Source organism: Ixodes scapularis, unplaced genomic scaffold, assembly GCF_016920785.2.
Source record: "Ixodes scapularis isolate PalLabHiFi unplaced genomic scaffold, ASM1692078v2 PGA_scaffold1__304_contigs__length_218370807, whole genome shotgun sequence".
In the NCBI taxonomy this organism is placed as follows: Eukaryota; Metazoa; Arthropoda; class Arachnida; order Ixodida; family Ixodidae; genus Ixodes; species Ixodes scapularis.
Window position 1 is genome coordinate 23,546,158 of NW_024609846.1, and position 19,615 is coordinate 23,565,772.

General features: G+C 47.8%; 1 protein-coding gene across 1 annotated transcript in view; it reads left to right on the top strand.

Annotated features, from left to right (window-relative positions):
• Positions 1 to 19,615, top strand: part of LOC121836028 (3 beta-hydroxysteroid dehydrogenase/Delta 5-->4-isomerase type 3-like) — a 56,775-nt gene that overhangs the window by 6,686 nt on the left and 30,474 nt on the right. Inside the window, exon 3 of the mRNA XM_042290654.1 lies at positions 13,801 to 13,937. Coding sequence (XP_042146588.1) covers positions 13,801 to 13,937 — 137 coding nt within the window. The remainder of the gene's footprint in view (positions 1 to 13,800; positions 13,938 to 19,615) is intronic.

The following is a 19,615-nucleotide window of genomic DNA, read 5'->3' on the forward strand; positions in this document are numbered from 1 at the left end:
GGAACCTCGATAAGCCTCGTTGGGCCTTGCTCGACTAGGGCGATGAGCTGAGTTCGCTCGGTGCGGCCGCCCTACTGGCCCTAACCAGCTAAGCGTCACCACGTGGAACCGCCGCGGCGGCGGTGGAAAACGCAAGATGGAAGTAATATCGACGGAAGCTCTCGTGCTCAGCCCCAGGACCGGATACGATCCGGACAAGGTGGCTTTTGACTCCATAAATCCAGCGGCGCGGCCCCTTTATACGGATGGAATTCAGAAAACCGCCTCGGAGGAGCAAGTAGGCACGCTACCCGGCAATAGCTGGGTACAAGTTCTGCATAGAAAGAAGACCCAGAAGAAAGAAGTCCATGACCAGCGGAAGGAAGACCGAGGACCTACCGGTAGAGCAACGGAGGTCAAGAAAGAGACGAAGAAACCGTTTCGGCTTCCCAGCCTCAAGGAATTCAAGCACAAGATCATTGTGAAGCCACGGAAGACGGCGGTCGACTTGAAAAGCTGCCGGGACCAGATCGGCGAAGCGGTGCAGAACTCGCTCCCGAGGTGTCTTGCGGAGAATTCAATCGTCCGGTTGCTAGAAGAGCAAAACACCATTATGATCTGCACGGACATATGGGACGAAGCCGAAGCGTTGGCGAAGCTTAGAAGTTTGATATTCCCGTCCGGACAACTCGACGTTGAGGCCTACCACGTCTCCCCGAGGGAAGAGGCATGCCGTGGCGTCATTCATGGGGTTCGGCCGGAGCTGTCCAATGCACAGATCAGAGAGAAAACCAGGGCCCCAGGACACGAAATACTCGACGCTAGGAGGCTCGGAAGGTCCAAATCGGCGCTCATCACTTTCGCCGGGACCAAAGTTCCGTTCACGGTCACTTTCAACTGACTGGAAACGCCCTGCTTTCTATACAAGAAGACAAAGGCAGCCTGCCTTAACTGCGGAGAGGCCGGCCATCGGACGGATGTGTGCAGCAAACCGACGGGTTACGCGTGTGCGATGTGCGGGGACCCCGCAAGCGATGGAGGGACACCCATGTGTCCCGAAGTGCGCACTGTGCGGAGGGGCGCACAAAACATACGACAGTCACTGTCCTGAGAAGTTTTTCAAGGAGAAGAGACAAATTGAGAGAACCGGACGGAGCCGCTCGAGGCACCGCAACGGAGAACAGCAGGTGCGCTGGCTGTCGAAGGAGCGGAGTGGCTCAAGGCCGCGTGCTCGCTCTCGCAGCAGATCAGCAAGCTGCAAGAGAAATTCGTCACGCCCGGCGCCTCTTGCCGAAAAGAAAAGGAAGAGGAAAAGTCGTAAAGCCGGGAAGAAGCAAAATTGGAATCAAAGATCTATGTCGCGGGACGGGAAGAGCTTGGACCTGGGGGACCAGGAGAAATGACCCGAGGTGCAGAAAAATGATAACCATATCAATGTGACCAAGAATAACCCGCCACCGAGGTCAAGCGGGAGTAGCCAGCATACAGAGGTCCTCAGGCAGGATGCCCCGAGTAAAGGAGTGGAAGATGTGGAAATGAAGAGCATTTGCTCTGGGACCCCCGGGGTCACTACGGACCAATTTCGAGAAATCGTGGAGGCTGCGGTGAAACAGGCGGTGCAGTCTGCCACGCAGCTTTTAATGGAAAAAATCACGCAGCTTTCCAACAAAGTGGTAGCGTTGGAGCGAAACCGGGAGTCCATGCTCAAGCAACTTGGGACAAGCGGGAAAAAATCGACATTCTCGGAACGAAAAAGAAGTTCCCTGCTCCAGGAGCTAGGGGCGAAGAGAAGATCGCCGACTGATGCACGACGTGAAGTGGAATCAGTAGAAGACACGAATAACCATGTGTCGTCTAAAGCAATCATATCTGAAAATATGGCAATGGAACTGCAGGGAGATGGGTCGGAAGCAGGCCTGTCTCAGCCTTCGGTTGTCGCTTGAAACTGATGCCCCTGCGGTAATACTTCTGCAGGAACCTGGAAAGAAGCCCGTAAAGATTAAGGACTACCGGACGGTCGGCGGAACCCAATACTTCACGACCCTCGTCCACAGGACATTCGCAGCCACGGAGAGGGACCTGGACTGGGGCGGAGTGGAGTGTGGGTATGTGGTGATCGTCCCGGTGAACAAGGGGGACCGGGGTATCCACATACTGAATCTGTACGGGAACCCCAAGCTTCACAAGGTTGACTACAGAACTCTCCTGGGAAACGCGGTGAGGGCGGCCGGCAAGGACCCCCTCGTCATCGCGGGGGACTTTAATGCCCCGCACTCGGGATGGGGTTACAAATACGTCACGCCGCAAGGACGCAAACTTTTCGAAGGAATCAACCAGGAACGCCTCACGCTCCTCACGGAACCTGACCAGCCTACCAGGACGGGGACTAGCACGTGCAGAGATACGTGCCCGGACCTCACGCTGGTGAAGAAAGTGGGGAGCGCCGACTGGAAGAACCTGGCAGAACAACTTGGAAGCGACCACTGTATCCTTGAAACGACACTAAGAGAGGCAGGATACAAGAGAAAAACTGGAACCGCAAAGATCACGGACTGGGACAAATGGAGGAAGAAAAGAGAAAAGACGAAAGTGCACCTGGCGGACATTGAGGAGTGGGCTGCGGACGTGACCACCAGCCTGCGCCCTTTTGTCACGGAGGTTGAGCTTTCGGAGAAGACCCCGGCTGTGGATGCAAGACTCCTCCACCTTTGGGAGGCCCGGCGTGGTCTGACCAAGAGGTGGAAACGTCAGCGACACAACAAGAAGATTCGTACTAAGATCCAAGAACTAACTAAGGACGCGGAGGACCATGCGGTCGACCTCGCTAGGAACAACTGGTATGGGATGTGTGACTCTATACGCGGCAGCCTCGGTACGGCACGGTCGTGGCGTCTCCTTAGGGCACTCATAGATCCAACTAAGACTAAGTCGGTTACGGACAGTCGAATAGCTGAACTCATATACGAGTTACCCAACGATACAGAGCAAATCATGGACCAACTCGCGCGCAGATATTTGTGTCTTGAACGCGCGGAGGAAACTCTAGAATATCTAGGACGCGAAAACTCCGAACTGGATAGGCCGGTATCGGTGGCAGAATTCGAGTACGAGCTCGGGGCCATAAAAAAGGGCACCGCGCCGGGGCCCGACACCATCACGGCAAAACTCCTTTATAACTCGGGAAGCTAGCTAATCATTTTAACGAGCACTACTGGGCTAGGGGGATGACGCCAGCTTGCTGGAAAACCGCTGACATTCGCTTTATTCCCAAGCCCAAAAAGAACTTAAATCTAGAAAATCTTAGACCCATCTCACTTACCTCATGCGTGGGTAAAGCTTTTGAGAGGGTACTAAACACTAGGCTCATGAGGTACTTGGAGAAGGAAAATCTCATGCCCCATACTCAATTTGGGTTTAGACCTCGTACCTCAACACAAGACATCCTCCTGTGGATATCCAAAGATCTTTTGGAGAACCCTTCCAGGGGACAAACACGGTGTATTCTCGCTCTTGATTTAAAGGGGGCTTTTGATAACGTTTCGCATGCCAACGTACTCAGAGGCCTGAACGAGATCCACTGCGGACAGAGAACGTTCGAATACGTACGAAGTTTCTTAACGGGCAGGAAGGCTACTCTAACCTTAGGGAGCATGAAATCCAATAGCTTCGAGCTCGGCTCAAAGGGGACGCCTCAAGGGGCTGTTCTATCTCCGCTTCTTTTCAATCTGGCTCTGCGGGGTTTGCCGGAGGCGCTGGGGGCGGTTCCCGGAGTGGAACACGCCATCTACGCCGACGACATCACCCTGTGGTGTCGGGAGGGGAACGACGTGGAGATTGAAGAAAGACTACAGGCGGCTGCCAAAATTGTAGAAGACTACGCTGAGGAGTGCGGTCTAAAGTGTGCACCGGAGAAGTCCGAATTACTTGTCTTGAGGAACCCTTATGAACGTGTGTCGGAACAGATTGAGGTTTGGGTGAGCGGGAAACGGGTCTCTAAACCCACAGAGATTCGTATCCTCGGCCAGCTCATTCGACAAGGCAGGGGCAGCAAGTCGACTATCGATAAACTTGACACCATGACCACCCAGGTCTGTGGCATGCTTCGAAGGATAAGAAATCGTAGGAGGGGCATAAAAGAGAAAAAAGCAATGCAACTCGTTCAGGCCTTTATTATCTCCAGAATCACTTACGCCACACCGTACTTGGTCTTGAGTAAAGCGGAACGGCAAAAAATTGATGTTTTGATAAGAAGAGCTTACAAAAGTGCGCTAGGGCTTCCCGAGAGGACAGCGACCGACAAATTACTAAAGTTAGGGGTCCACAACACGATAGATAAGCTTCATGAAGCACATCTCGTGGCTCAGCTAAAGAGGTTGGCGTCCACGAAGAACGGCGCGTGGCTCATGGACAAACTCGGGGTGGCGGTTCCGGGAGGAACGCATACGGGTACTGTCCCCGACCACGAGCTGTCAGCAGAAATACGGAAGAAAATAGTGGTGAGTCGTATCCCGAGGAATATGCAACCAGGAAAGGACGACAGGAGAAGAAAGGCCAGATCTGAGGCCCTGTCTAAGACATGGGATCACAGAGAGGGAACGCTATATGTTGACTGTGGCGGCCCAGTAAACGGAGTTGCCACAATCGCAGTGTCTAACGCCCAGGGTCGGGTGTTAAGATTAGCTTCGGTCAGAGTAGAGTCGGCTGGGCAGGCTAAGGAAGCGGCGATTGCGTTGGCGGTTGTTTGCAACCCCAGGGCGACTGTCATCTCTGACTCCCAGAAAGCATGTGGAAATTTCGCTCGCGGGATGGTGTGCGCAATTGCTGATAGAATAGTAAGACGGAAGTGCAGGGGGTGCATCTGATCTGGTCCCCTGGCCACATGGGGAACACTGGGAATGAGGCAGCAAATGCTGCGGCCCGAGGCTGTATTCTCCGGGACTCGTCCCAGTCGGGTGGTCAAGTGGACACGGACCTCTCGTTTAACGAGGCACTCAAAATGAAGAAATTCGACAGGCGCGTATTCCCGAGCCCGTGCGGGGGGCTTGGAAAGGAAGAAGAATGGACTTGGAGAAGGCTCCAGACGGGCACTCTTGTGACCCCCGCCAAGTTGCACCAGTGGTACCCCGACCGGTACACTACGGGAGCCTGCCCCTTCTGTGGTGATCCCTGGGCGGACGTGCATCACATTACTTGGAAGTGTAAGAAGATCCCTGGACTGGCTCCACTGGTGGAGCCTTCTACTCAAGAGTGGGAAGCGGGGCTGCAGAGTGAAGTCATCGATGTGCAAAAGCTGCTGGTGACCCGCGCGCTGCATGCCCAAACCGCAATTGGAGCCCTGGAATAAGGGCATACACCCACTCTCTATCTCTTTAACTCCCACTTTCCTTCCCAATCTTTCCTGTTATGTCCAGTAAAGTTTTCAACAAGAACAACCAACTCTGTCGCGAGCACTCTGTGTTCTTCTCCTCGTTGTCTTCTTTTCCGCGATATCACCTTCGCTACAATACATTTTATCCGGGCCCGTCAAAGACACAGGGACTTGTGGGACGGAACCCGGCAGTCGGTTTAGTTCTCTTTGCTGTAGTTGTTTTTATCTTCCTTTTTTTTTTGTAAAATATTCACACTAGGTTTTGCGGCAAAACACAAAATGACAGTACCAACCACAGAAAAAGAAAAAAAGAAAAATGTATTTATATGTTCCGAGTTACATAGCAATATTTGTTAACTACGTTTAACATTTGCATTATACATAGGAACATATATTCAGTATACACACTGCACACTAATACGGACATGTTTTATCTAGTATAGACGCTTTACACACGCGCCAAATTACAGCCGCCATTGCTGACCTCTCTTGTCTAACCGAGATGCCGAGCAACTGAAACGGTAGTTGCCGATCCTCTACAAAGGCCGATGCTTTAGAAAAGGACCCAATTGAATATAATGTGGCAATAACCTGGCCTGCTATGGTAATGATGAAGTGCAATAAACGAAATATGAGGAAACAAAAACTGAAGGTCAGTTATGGCGGCGCCCATGCACAGCTGCTGCAAAGCGTCTATAATTATAAATTCACAATTAGAACCACGCTGTGAAAAATTCCCTTATCGCCACTCTGCACGATGATTCATTATACGACTCTCCACGACCGCACTAGAGGGTGGAGCCACTTCGCGATCTTGTGCGCGCTTTCGAGCCCCACGGATTGAAGGACAAAGAGTAAAAAAACTTAATTCTTCCTTCGACTTACGGACGTATGCCATCTCTCGGCCGTGGGGTGAACTGCTTTGGTTAGATGCAGATGGTCATATGATTTGATGACGTCGCAGGGTTTTCTGCTTAGCACAACGCCGCAGCGAATGAAGGGGAAAAATTTCTATAACAGCTATCGCTGTATAATACCGCTGCTAAAAAGGTGAATAAATTGCGTCAGCTACGCAAAGATAGACTTGGGGGCCGCAAGATGCCCCACGTGCTTGCAGTCATATACCGGGTGTTTAAGCGAAGACTTTTAGATATAGATTTGTTCGAGCAAACACAAAATATATATCCGGGAAAAAAATTTCCCACCACAATAGACGTAAGGAATTGTAAAAGAAAAAAATATTAATTAGCAAAATAAAAAGCTCATGTTTAGTATTTACGGACTTTTAATTAGTGAAAATAGACATATGATTTCAATTAGAAACTTTCTGATCCTCATCGTAAACAGCTAAATCAACTCATTTTAGAAATATATGAAGCAGGTAGGTATACAGCGTTTTACGACGTTAAAAAAAAACTAAATTTATAAATAGGGGGCAACACAACGAAGTAGTTGTGTTGTCCCCTATTTTATTCCTCTTCGTCTTTTTCTTTGCCTCAGTTTTTTTTCTTTGTCTCAGTTTTTTTTTCTTTTTTTTTAAGTGCGACTTAATTTTTACGCGTTTTTCGGGTTTCCGTTTCTTATTGGAGCGGATAATTGCGCCAGCGGTCCTGTACCACGTGGCCAAGGCACGAGAAGCTACCATCTCGACTTCCTTGGAGAATGAAAGGAAGTATGGTGCACGTGCGTTGCGCGCCTACGCCACCAGGGGGCAGGACCGCTGAACCAAAGATATGTGATGGTGCGGAATATCTCAGAGAGCATGAAAAGTATATAATAGGTAAGGGCAACAGAAATGCAGCTGTAATGAAAAATAGAGCACTTTGGAATTACAACAGGTATGAGGTGGTGAGAGAGATATGGAAAGGAGTCATGGTGCCTGGCTTGACTTTTGGAAACGCAGTGCTATGCATGAAATCCGAAGTGCATGCGAGACTAGAAATAAAACAGCGCGGAGTAGGTAGACTGGCTTTGGGGGCACATTGCAAAACGCCAAACCAGGGAGTACAAGGAGACATGGGATGGGCGTCATTTGAGAGCAGGGAAGCGGTGAGCAAGATAGAATTTGAGGCTAGGTTGAAGCAAATGGATGAGGAGCAATGGGCACGAAAGGTTTTCAGCTTTTTATACATGAGGAGTGTAGACACAAAGTGGAGACAGCGCACTAGGAAATTAAGAGGAAAGTTTTTGGGCTACAGCGAAGATACAAAAGAGCAAGTCTCAGTTAAGAAGAAAGTTAAGGCCACAGAAAGAGATCGGTGGCTAGAGGGAATGCAGACAAAGACGGCTCTGGAAAGCTATAGATTAAACAAAACAGTTATTGCCAAAGAAAGCATTTATGACAATTCTAGGGAAAGCTCATTGCTGTTTGAGGCGAGGACGGGTGTTCTGCGAACCAGAACATACAGAGTGAAGTACCAGGAAATGGATACAGTGTGCACTGCTTGTGGAGAGGAGCACGAGACGGCTGAGCACTTGATACTCTACTGTAAAGGGCTTCACCCTATGCCTACCGAAGACAACATAGATTTAATAAAGTCATTGGGTTTTAGAGACAGCGAAGGGAGAGTGGATTTCAAGACTGTAGAGATTACCAAGCAAAGATTAAGTGAATGGTGGCAGAAATCGAGAGAAAACTAGGTATTTTCTTATTCACTGATGGCAAGGGGGTTTCATAGCCTCACTTTCTTTGCACTGCGGAGTGAATAAAGATTTCACATTTAAATATTCTAAGCTTAAATGGTAAAATAAAATGGCTAGGTGGCGTAAGCTACCGCCCGATCCAAAGGGCTCAGCCGTATTCATCCATCCATCCATCCAGATGTACAGAGCGGGACGCTGTTAGCGCGAACAAGCGATCGCCAATTTTCTGTGTTTTTCTCTTAGAACCGAAAGCTTGTCGTCAAAGATATCATTGTTATAGAAACAGCTCATTTAGGGCTCTCATATAAGGGGGAAACTTTTGTGCCCACTAATACTCTTTCCTAATAAAATGCGAAAAGGCGCCGTTGTCGTGTTCGCGCTAACAGTGTCGCGATGTGTACTCCCAGAGGAAACCAAACCATAGAAGCGCGTTTAAATTGAACGTTTGTTTTGGAACGCCGTAAAATGCTGCGCCTGCCTCCTATCTTTCGAAAAGAAGATGATTTAGTAAATGATGCTTAGAAGGTTTCTAATCGGAACCATGTATTAATCTTCACTCATAGAAACATATTAGTAAATTTAGTTAATTTCTCAGTTAATTTGTATATTATTTCAATCCGCGACGTTTGACGTAAATAACAAATTCGTTCCCAATCTTTTTTTTTTCTTTTTTTTTTTTTTTTGGGGGGGGGGGGGGTGTTGTTGCAAGTTAACGCTGAAACACCCGGTATAGTACACAACGCGTGTTCATAGATATTCACTGCGGCACATCGCATCACGCTAAATCATGTCCTCACTGTTATTCTCTAATTCACCTTATGATGTACCGCAGGAAAGGCTACGAGCGCGAGTTCCTTGCTCTACGGCACATCTCGGCGGCACAAGCTCTCGCGCATTAAGGGCAGCTGCCAACGCCATGATCTCGCGCCTCTAGCATTCGCTGCGGTACTACATAAGGTTAAACGGAGTGTAGTAAGCGCGCTGTTGTTACGTGTCGTCATTCAGGCGAGCACGCGCGACCCGCATGATCAGTCAACCTCGGCTGCCGACAGCAAACGGTGTAAACAACCACATCATTATCTAAGCTACGAGGCAATAGTGAAAAGGGAAGTTGTAAACAACCCCGCACCAATGGCGGCCATACTACTCTCTACGCTATTCACTTGTTGTTCGCGAGTTCACGTGGCGTGAAAACTCCCGAGAAGTTTCAGGCGCGTGATTCCTCAAAGTGGGTCCTGAGTCCTGCCACAATAAACACTGGCGTTCGCGCTCTCTTCGCAGAGCCCTCCCTTCTAAAGGCTGAGCTCCACGCGTCACATAGTTGAATACACACTGTCTGACCTACTAAATCTTCTTGCATCCAAATTGATGTCACCTCACTAAACAAACCTGAAATTGTATAAAAACGTACATCATCTGGATAATACATTCTTTTTTTTTTTTAATTATTAATACTTTGTTTTCGCGTTGTTATTTGCCTTCTAGGGGTATCGAGGACTCATAAAGCTGCACAAGAGGGACCTTTTTCCTATGTAGCCCATTGCCTATGATGGAAAATTAACAATGTTTCAACGTTTCAACTCAATGGAGCAAATATGCGGCAAAGAACCGACAAACTTCGCTAGGTGGCACGTTGGCTTTGCCCGCGGGAACCATACCTCGGCAAATTCCATTCATGAACTCTCTCATTCACCTTCATTCACATTCACGGCGTGAATCTGAATGGCTCTGAATGAATTCTTGAATTTGAAAAAAAAATCATGATGTGATTGCGAATGATTTTGTGAATTTGAATGAATTCGTGATGTGATGGTGAATGAATTCGTGATGTGATGGTGAATGAGCGCGTGAGTTTGAATGAATCTGTGATGTGATGGTAAATGAAGTCGTGAAGTGATGGTGAATGACTTCGTGAATTTGAATTAATTCGTGATGTGATGGTGAATGACTTTGTGATTTTGAATAAATTCGTGATGTGATGTTGAATTAAGTCGTGATGTGATGGTGAATGACTTCGTGAATTTGAATGAACTTATGATGTGTTGTGATTGTGAAGGACTTCGTGAAGTGAATAGAATTCATTGTGATGCGAATGACTCAATGAATTCCTGACGTGATGATGAATGGCTCGTGAAAACGATGAATTTGTGATGTCCGTGGCTCGTGAACTTTATAAGTTCGTGATGGGAAGTAATGTCGTAAACTTAATTCTCGACGTGATAGTGAATACGGTTATGAATTCAGAATAGGCGGAAAACATGTTACGCAGGTGCTTGCTTGCTTGCGGGTTGTTTTCATCCTTCACCGCAAACAGGGACCCATTTGACTTTTAGCGGTTTGGGCCTCAGTCTCGCTGCGTAGCCGTGCGCGCCTCAGCGCGGTGGCCCTTTGTCGAGCACTTTCGTGGTAACAGCTGTTTATAAGGGAAGTGCGGTGGCAGTGGCAATAAAGGGGAGGGGGGGGGGGGGGGGGGGGGGCTAGTCGTTTTATTAGGCACTTGACATTTAATTTTACCGTTGTTCTGAGCGGTTCCTTGTGAATCAATTGAGCTCCTTGCCGACCTTGTCCTTCCGTGTCTCGGGGCATATGGTCCAGAATCCCTGAAGGCTCTCCCTGTGCCGTTTCGCTCGTGGGTCGTGCGTGGTGCAGCCGCGCTGTCCGCGGGCACTAGTAGCAGCAGGCGCCGCTTCGTCCACGTGGCGCAGCCATATATCGTTTCAAAAGAGACGAAGTCGAAGCCGACGTCACGAGCAGGCGCACCTAATCTGGCGCCGAGACCATATCACGTGACCTGCCGGTTCCGCGCGGCGGCGCACGGAGCACATTTACGTAACACGATCGCAGCGCGGCATTGGCTGGGTTGGCGCTCTATCAATATGGTTTGTGTTTCGCGCACTCGAAATACCTCACTTCCCCGGCGGAGTCAGGTCCTGATTTTAAGTGGCTGACACAAAAAGGCGCCACAGTCCTATTCCGCAAGAACTGCGAACTCATGAAGGGCTACCAGCCGTGAAGTCGAATTTAGTCATGAATGAACCTCAATGACTTCGTGAATTACGCGGAATTCATGATGTGATGGTGAATTCCGGTGAATTCGTGTTGACCGTGATGGTGAATAACTTTGTGAAGTGATGGTGAATTCGGATAAATCATGATGTGATGGTAAATTCGGATGAATTCGTGATGTCATGGTAAATTCGGATGAATTCATGATGTGATGGTGAATTCGGATGACTTCGTGAAGTATGGTGAATTCGGATGAACTCGTGAAGTGATGGTCAATTCGGATGAATTCATGATGAGATGGTGAATTCCGATGAATTCACGATGGTGAATTCTGATGAATTTCGTTGTGATGGTGAATGACTTCGGGAATTGGTGAGGTGATGGTGAATGACTCCGTGAATTTGGAGGCGGCGGTGATGTGATGGGGATGAATTCTCGGCGCGGTTGAACGCCGTGATGTGAAGGGGGTGAATTCTCGGCGGAGTTTGAAAGCCGTGACGTGAAGGGGATGAAGTTTTGGCGCAGTTGAATGCCGGGATGTGAAGGGCCGTGACTTTGGGAGGTCAGAGTACCTTGTGACGTGAATGCGAATGAATTTGGAGAAGTGATTTTGTTTGTGATGTGATGGTGAATGAAGGGGCTCTAAAATGCCGAGCTATGGCGGGAGCTGATATGCTGCGAACAGATGTAGCAACCATCGCCAAACAAAAATCGTTATTTTTGTTTTTCCCCCTTTTTTGCTTCATGAAGTTCAACTTGGCAGTGTCAAACTTGTTAAATGCAAAGATTTTCTGCGATTATACAAAAATCTGTACATGACATAATGAAAAATTTAACGAATAGCTATTTTCAGTTGCGAGGGAAGTTAAGCGTTCGGCTTCGCTAACTGGAAATTACAAGCAGTCTCGCACCTGTATACGATTCAGGCATCAGGACACACAGTGTCCCCGCTGAGACGTCTTGTCATGAAGCGGCCACTGGGTGCGTTTTTGTTTTTCTAGCACTTTCTAATGCTTATGCCCCCCCCCCCCCCCCTGTGTTTAATCACCAGCAAGCCCGACGAAATGAATCAAAGAGTAACTAACAAACTAGTCGTTAGTTGTTTAGACAGCAGGAGTATAGTATGTCGGGGTATAACTATATTGTTACCCACCGTAAATGAGAAATTTAACCGGTGCGGATCATTCTTCGCTAAGAGATAATCATTTCGATCGGGCAGAGAGGTGAAGACCAAAAGGAATGCGCGCCCAAAGGCCGGAGCTTCAGCCATACATCTATAGTCGGTTGCAAGCTAAGAAAAAACCGGAAATGCCTCTCAGAGGAAAACAATCCTACGCCGAGAAACGCCAGCCAATCGTTTTCATGACGTCACGATTCCGTGGACCAATCGCGATCCTTTTGAAAAGAAAAAAAAAGCTCAACATGGCTGCTGGCCTTAGCAACGCGACGCTAGTTTCTCGTGACAATTATTCTGCTTTTTTGCACCGTGTTTTACGTGCCCGAGGTTACGCCACGAAATCTTAATGGTATCGGCTTGCGTTTGCAGCAGTTTTTGCGCGACAACGTGAGAATCCAGCGACGCTATCGCCAACGAAAATTTCGAAGCGGGCGCAAGGCTTAGCACTGCTGAGAGCTGGAAGACGGCATGTTAGACAGTATCTTGGACAGAAAATGAATTGGAAAGACGGTACATTGTACATGACTTTCTTTACTAAACAGCTATTTCGTTGACAAAAACGTATTCTAACTTATTTAAATGTCCTGAATGAATTAAATAAATATTGTAGTAGTTTAAGACACGTTTCCTGGAGGAAGAAAAAGCAACGTTGCTAGCGAACTACTTTCTCGACGGTGGAGGCACTTCAGATGGGCGCAATGCGCTTGTGGGTGGAGCTCAAAGATTGTTCTTAGCTTGCAACCGACTATAGGAGCCGAGATATCAAAAAGTCTGCGCTGCACCCGTGCAAAAAACTTTCGTATATCGTTTCCTATAGCTTTACATTGCTAGCGGGAGCTAGCAAAAGCCCGCACAATCACGTTTAGCCCGGATGAGTACGATTATATGTCAGATCTGAGGCAGCATGCACTCGCCTTGCCTTTTTGCTCTGCTTTAATTGGGGAGCCTTTTTTTACAAAAGGGTATCATGTCAGATACACTATGCATTCTAGGGTTGTAAAGGGGTATTCCCACGAGGCGAATCACGAGATAAAAACGCGAGGCTTTTGCACATTGCAAAGCCTGACGTTTTCGTCGTGGGATGCGCGTGCCAGGGAGAAATCCCCGGGATTTCTCCCTCGTGTGAATACCCCTTAAGCGTGGCTACCAGTCAAAGGAGAGAGCCTGGCACGCGACGTTTGAGACACGAATGTTTCGCTGACTTATACGTAGTGTAAGCAGCAAACCAAAGTTACTAGGTTACCTCAGTTGTGGAACTCCCGCCGCGGAGGTACCCCCGCTACCTCCCTTCAATACGCCTCCCCGTCGTTTGAAGCGCCATCTAGATTTTCGTTTCAAAACTGTGTGTTCCATAAAGTACGGCGAAACGCTATCTACACGCTGTGCTTCAAGACATGTGTATTTCATAAAATACACTGCGGTTACCGTAACAACTCCCCAAAAAAGGAAAAAAAGATGGCGTCTTTGTCGACGGTAGGCGAGCCGCGGGGAGTGAGGGGGCGCTGCTCGGTGCAAGCAGCGTCTATGGGCAGTAACGTAACTGAGCTATGCTAGTAACGTTGAAGCAAACGTAAGAAAAGGGTGCTGCGTAAAGCAACCATTAAAACGTTCTCGCTGCGTCCCGCAGGACGGACCCGCCTCCGAACCTTGGTGCTGCACCAGACGCCCATCTACGGCGAGCAGGACCAGAGACTTGTGCCGGAGTTCATGCGCTGCGCCGGATGGACCCTCAACACCTTGGTCCGGATCGGCAAGGGCTTCCAGGTGAGTTGTCCGATGCGCGTCCCTCTAGGGCTGGGACAGGTGGAGATCAGGGCGTGCAACGGCGTCAGGGCGACGAATCCCGGAGAAAAGCTCACCGGAGAAAGGCTCACCGGAGATAAGCTCACCGGAGAAAAGCTCAATGCAAAACCGGCGGATGCGGAGAAAAGCTCACCGGCCATAGAGCGTATGCGGAGGAAAGCTCACCGATATTTTTTTTTTCTTTTTATATGGAGGCTGCGTGATTATGCGTAACATTTATCAATTTATTGTTATTAAAATTCGTTAGCTTTGTACAAAAGAAAATGTCATTTCCTATAATATTTGTTAAACTTTTTGGGTATACTGCTCCCAAATTAATAATTGCGGGCGAGTGTTTTCTGCGGCTTACTTTCTTGGCAACTAAAGCCTAACTGACAACTTTATAAACTTGAATGACAGGAAAAAGTTCGAAAACTTAATAATGTCTGCCTAAGACCAAAAATCAAAACTGTAAATGCCCAAAATTCGAAAGTACATGCGCAACAACGGTGTGCCTGAAATTCTCTTTGAAGCTTTTGTTAACCTTTGAAAACAGGATAAAACAGTCAGTAGGATATCGGGGCTTCTTTCTTCCACGGACATGCACGTCTTCTGGCCGCTCGTGCTAGTGTTTCCACACGTTGCCTCTGTGTGATAGTGCCTTTCTACAGCGAACCACCCATGACCTTCAGAGCTGCACACTGGCACCATTGTTACTCGTGACCTATATAAGAAGTAGTCTTCTGTAAGGTAGCGAATAGGGCGAGTTGGGTAAGCGTTAAACATGATGAAAACCGCTCAAACGACGACGACTGAGTGAAGACAACAAACACGACAGGACGAAGCTATTTTCGAAACTAAAGGTTTGTTAGTCAAATTAACAGAAAGAAAACAGCGTAGCCGCCACTGATTACATCAACAAACACCTACTTATATATTAGGCACTACACAATATTTGGAGCTGAAACGGTTCACCACACCGCTATTCATATTAGCTCGCAAAAAACGAACCTCTTTATCTGACAGAGCTACCGACGGCGCACTGTCAGCTGTCAATAAATTGTTGTCTCTCTTACTGGTGTACGATGTTCTGATTTTATACTTGCGGGTTTATTAATATACAGAATGGGAGATTACTAATTTCTCAGGAATTAGTTAATATGCCCAACGAACTTCAAGAATATTACAAAAAAGATGATTTATTTTTAAGGAAGTGATGAATGCGAATACGTTTGACGCAGAATCCACTAAGTTAAAAAACAATTGGTGAGCTTTTCTCCGCATCCGCTCAAAAGCCGGTGAGCTTTTCTCCGCATCTGCCGGTTTTGCGGTGAGCTTTTCTCCGGTGAGCTTATCTCCAGTGAGCTTTTCTCCGGTGAGCTTTTCTCCGGTGAGCTTTTCTCCGCCGCCCCAGAGCCACGACCTCTTGTTGGAAGGATCCGTGGGTAGTTGACCCAAGACAGGCTGCCTTTTTCTCTGCCCAAAGTGCGAACGGGTTCGAACACCGGTGTGCGAGGAACATTTGCAACTCATCTAATCATTCACGACTTCACGACTGTCTTTTCGAGAACTACTCGTCTACCCCCCCCCCCCCCCCCCCCCCCCTCTAAGAAAAATGGAAGTAAGCTGGGTTAACAGAAGTGTGAATGGTTGGGATCAAGCTATGAGAAAATAAAAATTGAATGGAAAAGTTCTAGGCAATCGTGTTGGATACGTGAAGCGTTCTTGCGTCACAAACGTTTAGCGTCACACGACCTCAACGCCTATGCAGCTTCCCCGCCAAATTTAGCGGTCAAATTAAATTTGTGTATAGGTCACGTGACATAATGTCGACGTCATATTCCACGCTCAATTCAGCGCTGAAACCGAATGGGTGTTGAGGTCACGTGACGTCAATTTTCCCCCTTAATTTAGCTGGGAAAGTGTAACGTCAGGTGACGTCACAGGCCACTGCTTCACGAAATGCGGCTTCACAAAATCCGGAGCAACAACCCAAAAGAAATTCCACGCTAAACAAAACCACAAAAAGACGAGTGGCAGATAAAGGTTTGGGCAGTAAATGCGAGGGAGCTTGTAAAGCTTATTCGGTGCATAGTGCGCTTTTTGTGCGCTGTTGGATAATATATGCGTACACAGCGGCGTAGAGTTTCCATTTTCCCGGGGGGGGGCAGACCCGGAATGTGGCTCAAAAAAAAAAAGGGGGGGGGGGAGGCTGCGGGGGGGGGAGGGAGAGGAGGAGAAGGTCCTTGTTTTATTTGTTCCGTGGGTTCTCCCCATAAGGCTCACCTGCAGCAGTCGGAGCCTTTACCGAGCATTTTGGTAAACCCGAGACTGGAGAAAAAGGGACAAGGACATAAACAAACGGACACGGACATTGTGACAGCTAACTACCTGGTGTCCCCAAATAAGACGCTCCGCAAAAGAATGACCCGGAAACTTCAGCGGTTTGACGTATCCAGTAGAAATTTCTCTGAATACGTGTTTTACTGGCCACATTTATGCAAACATATTGCAAGACTAAACTACCAGTACAAAAAAGCGAATCTTTTTTTTTTCTGCAGGGGTAGTTCGGGTCTAAAATTTTGTTGCATAAATGTGACCAGTAAAACACGTATTTCAGGAATATTCCTACTTGTTGCACCAAGGATCTAAATTTTGCGGGCCATTTTGTGTGTAAATTGTATTTTGAGATGCCCATATAGTGCCAAACTCCCCGAGTGGATACGCAGGCGCACCAAAAGTGTTAATTTTGAAAATGGTGAACAGGAGAAAATGAATCTGCTGTAACCAAAATATTTTAATATTTTTATTTTCGTGTGGTACATTTATAATGAACAGACACACGAGGCACACGTTGAGCAATTCTCAATGCAACGGTTACAAAACGCTTACAATTAAAAAAAAAGTATAGAGCAAACATACAAGCATTAACGACGTATCTGCTCGCGCATTTCATCGTACACTGCTGTTTTTGTTTTGTACATTTCCTTAACGTGCTCACTCACAAAATCAGGAAGTAAGAAAAAGAAACAGAATGAACAGATTGTAGCAATGAGAACACGTGCATAAAAGAGACAGATAATTTCAGCCTTTCGCGGAAGCACGCAAGTTAAAATAAGAATTCTTCCAAATAATATGTCAAATAATGCTACGGAAAAGACCCGAGAATTTTTTTCTTGGCGAGCAGGTCTGCAGAATCAGTCACTGACTCACTGTGTCGGGGATGCTTCCTATTCTCAGAAGCATTTTTGTTGTCTAAAAACCGACAGAGATGTCGCGACGCTTTCAAGACTTTTTATAGCCTGTCATAGCTGAAGCGGGCACTTCAGCTGTTCATTCAGACAACATATTCCGCGCATCTAACTCCGTCTGAGGGGAATTTTCCACTGAATGTCTGACCTGTCACTGTCCCGAGATCCACCATTTAAAAGCCTGAAAGGAAATAAGAAGCTGGAATAAACAGGCCCCTGTGAAATAGCTGCCAGTCAGGACGGCCAACAGTCCACTGTCGATGGGCGCAGACCCAAGCCAAGCTCTTTAAAAAAAATCCCGGGCCGGGGCCGGGGGGGCTCTGCCCCCCCGTGAAGCCGTCCGGGGGGGGGGGGGGGGGGCACGAGCCCCACTGCCCCCCCGTAGTTGGCGCTTATGTGCGTACATTCTACAACTATCGCGATATCGTGTGTTTTAAGTAACACATTTTCTTTAGTGGGTTGTTAGCAAATACCTTTTATTATAGGCATGCATGCACCGTGTGGTCTCGCTTTGTATACCGCGAGTAGTAAGTTCTACATTACTTAGCGCATCAAGAAAACGACTTCAAAAACGAGCATGTCTCTCATAAAGAAGCATGAAAAACCGCGAACCTTCGACAGGCTGCCACTAGCCGTAAAACCCCTTGATGTGTTAGCGCTTGTCTTGCAAGTAGCGCAAAATGCGCCAGTGCACGAGGCCCATGTCTCGGGCGAAACCCTTGAAAGCAAATGGCGGCGCAGCGACGAGATGAGGGGCCCTTGACAGCGAAGGGGGCAGACCACCCGCTCGCGGCACGTGTCTCCCGCGTTTCCACAACAATAAAAAAAAAGCGTTTTTACCAAAGGGTTTTTATTAGCCGCATATCGAGGAGCCATCTGGTGGCGCCGCTTGCAACCAAGCCGACTAGAGGACTTTATCTGGCACCCGCGACGCGCGTGGTGTCCATACCTCATACACCGTGTCCGAAAGCAATGGTACCCAGCGCCTGGGCGCTCAAGCAATGCCACCTAAAAGCCAAAACGTAACCCCCCCCCCCCCCCCCCCCAAAAAAAAAAAGAAAAAAAAAACAACAACTGCATTACGGGTCTTTTTTTTTTTTTTTTTTGTAGTTTGTGTTAGCTTTGCCGAGATATCTGCCGCTTTTCTCTCGTCGAGCTTCAGCATGTTTCCAATGATGTCATCTTCCAGGTGATCTCAAGCATGTAGTTTTAAGGACTGCTCTCACGTGCAGGCATGCAGCACCAAATCTTCATGTGGCGTGTAATTAAGCAGCCCCGTATGAACAAAACGTGCCGCCATTTTATCGATTGCGGAAGTACTCGAGGCATGTTCCGCGGGCCACTTGTGGTGAGGACACGCGGCACCTCGATTTATCAGTGCATGCCGACGTTGTTCGTGATTGGTCGCTCTGGCAGTTTGTCTCCACAGGAAAGGTGTGTTCGTCTGCTTCTTGCGAAGCAGTTGCACTGACATCCGAACGCCAAGCTGTCATTGACTATGATGGAGGGATAGTGGGTAGACCTCAACGCTAGCTGCCTCGACGTCTACCCACTATCCTTCCCATCGGAGCCAATCAGAGCTCGGCATTCTGACGTCACCGAAGCCCCTGTTCAAGGAGCCAATGAACTTGCGCTCCGCGCATGCGCAAATATAATTCCGACACGCCTCGGAAACTCGCAGCCAGACTTGTGCCTATCTCAAATACTCTACTCAAGATACTGTGTCTTAAATACTTTTTGGAGTATCTTGGTATCTTGCAAATACCTTCAATGGAGAGTATTTAAGACTATTCTAATTACAATTCCGAGTATCTTGTACTCATTATCTTAAATACACTTTTGACATTCCGCCATTTTCCGAGTTTTTCGGTATGAAGTGCATGGGGTGGGTGTGGCACGGGCAAACGTGAACATTCTTTCGAGCAACCGAATCCTGTTGCTAGCTTCGATTAGCTACGGTGACTTTAACTGAACTCGTGAAAATATCGCTTTTTTGCCGACTGTGACTCATATTTCAGCCCTAAGTTCGTACAATTAAGGTTCTCCCCTCGCCTTCCCGAAGGCGCCTTTTGTTTCTATAAAGTTTCCCCCCAAAAAATCCTCAAACCAAAGGTGTGGTTTTACGGAAGTAAAGATGCCACCCTGAGGCGGAAGCAGACCGGGAAACGACCTACGAGAACAATGCACACTTAAGTGTCAAGAAATAAAAAATAGAAGAAAATGAGAAGTGTACACACACAAAAAAGCAGACATTTTTGTTTTGCTTTTTGTATATTTGACGCCACTAAGGCAAAACGTCGAGGTTTTTTTTTTATGTTGTCAGTCCGACACTTAAGGCCCTGTCACACTGAGGCAACAGTTGTACAACTCTATCCGGCAACACGGGAAAGTCGTGTTGCCGGCGACCCT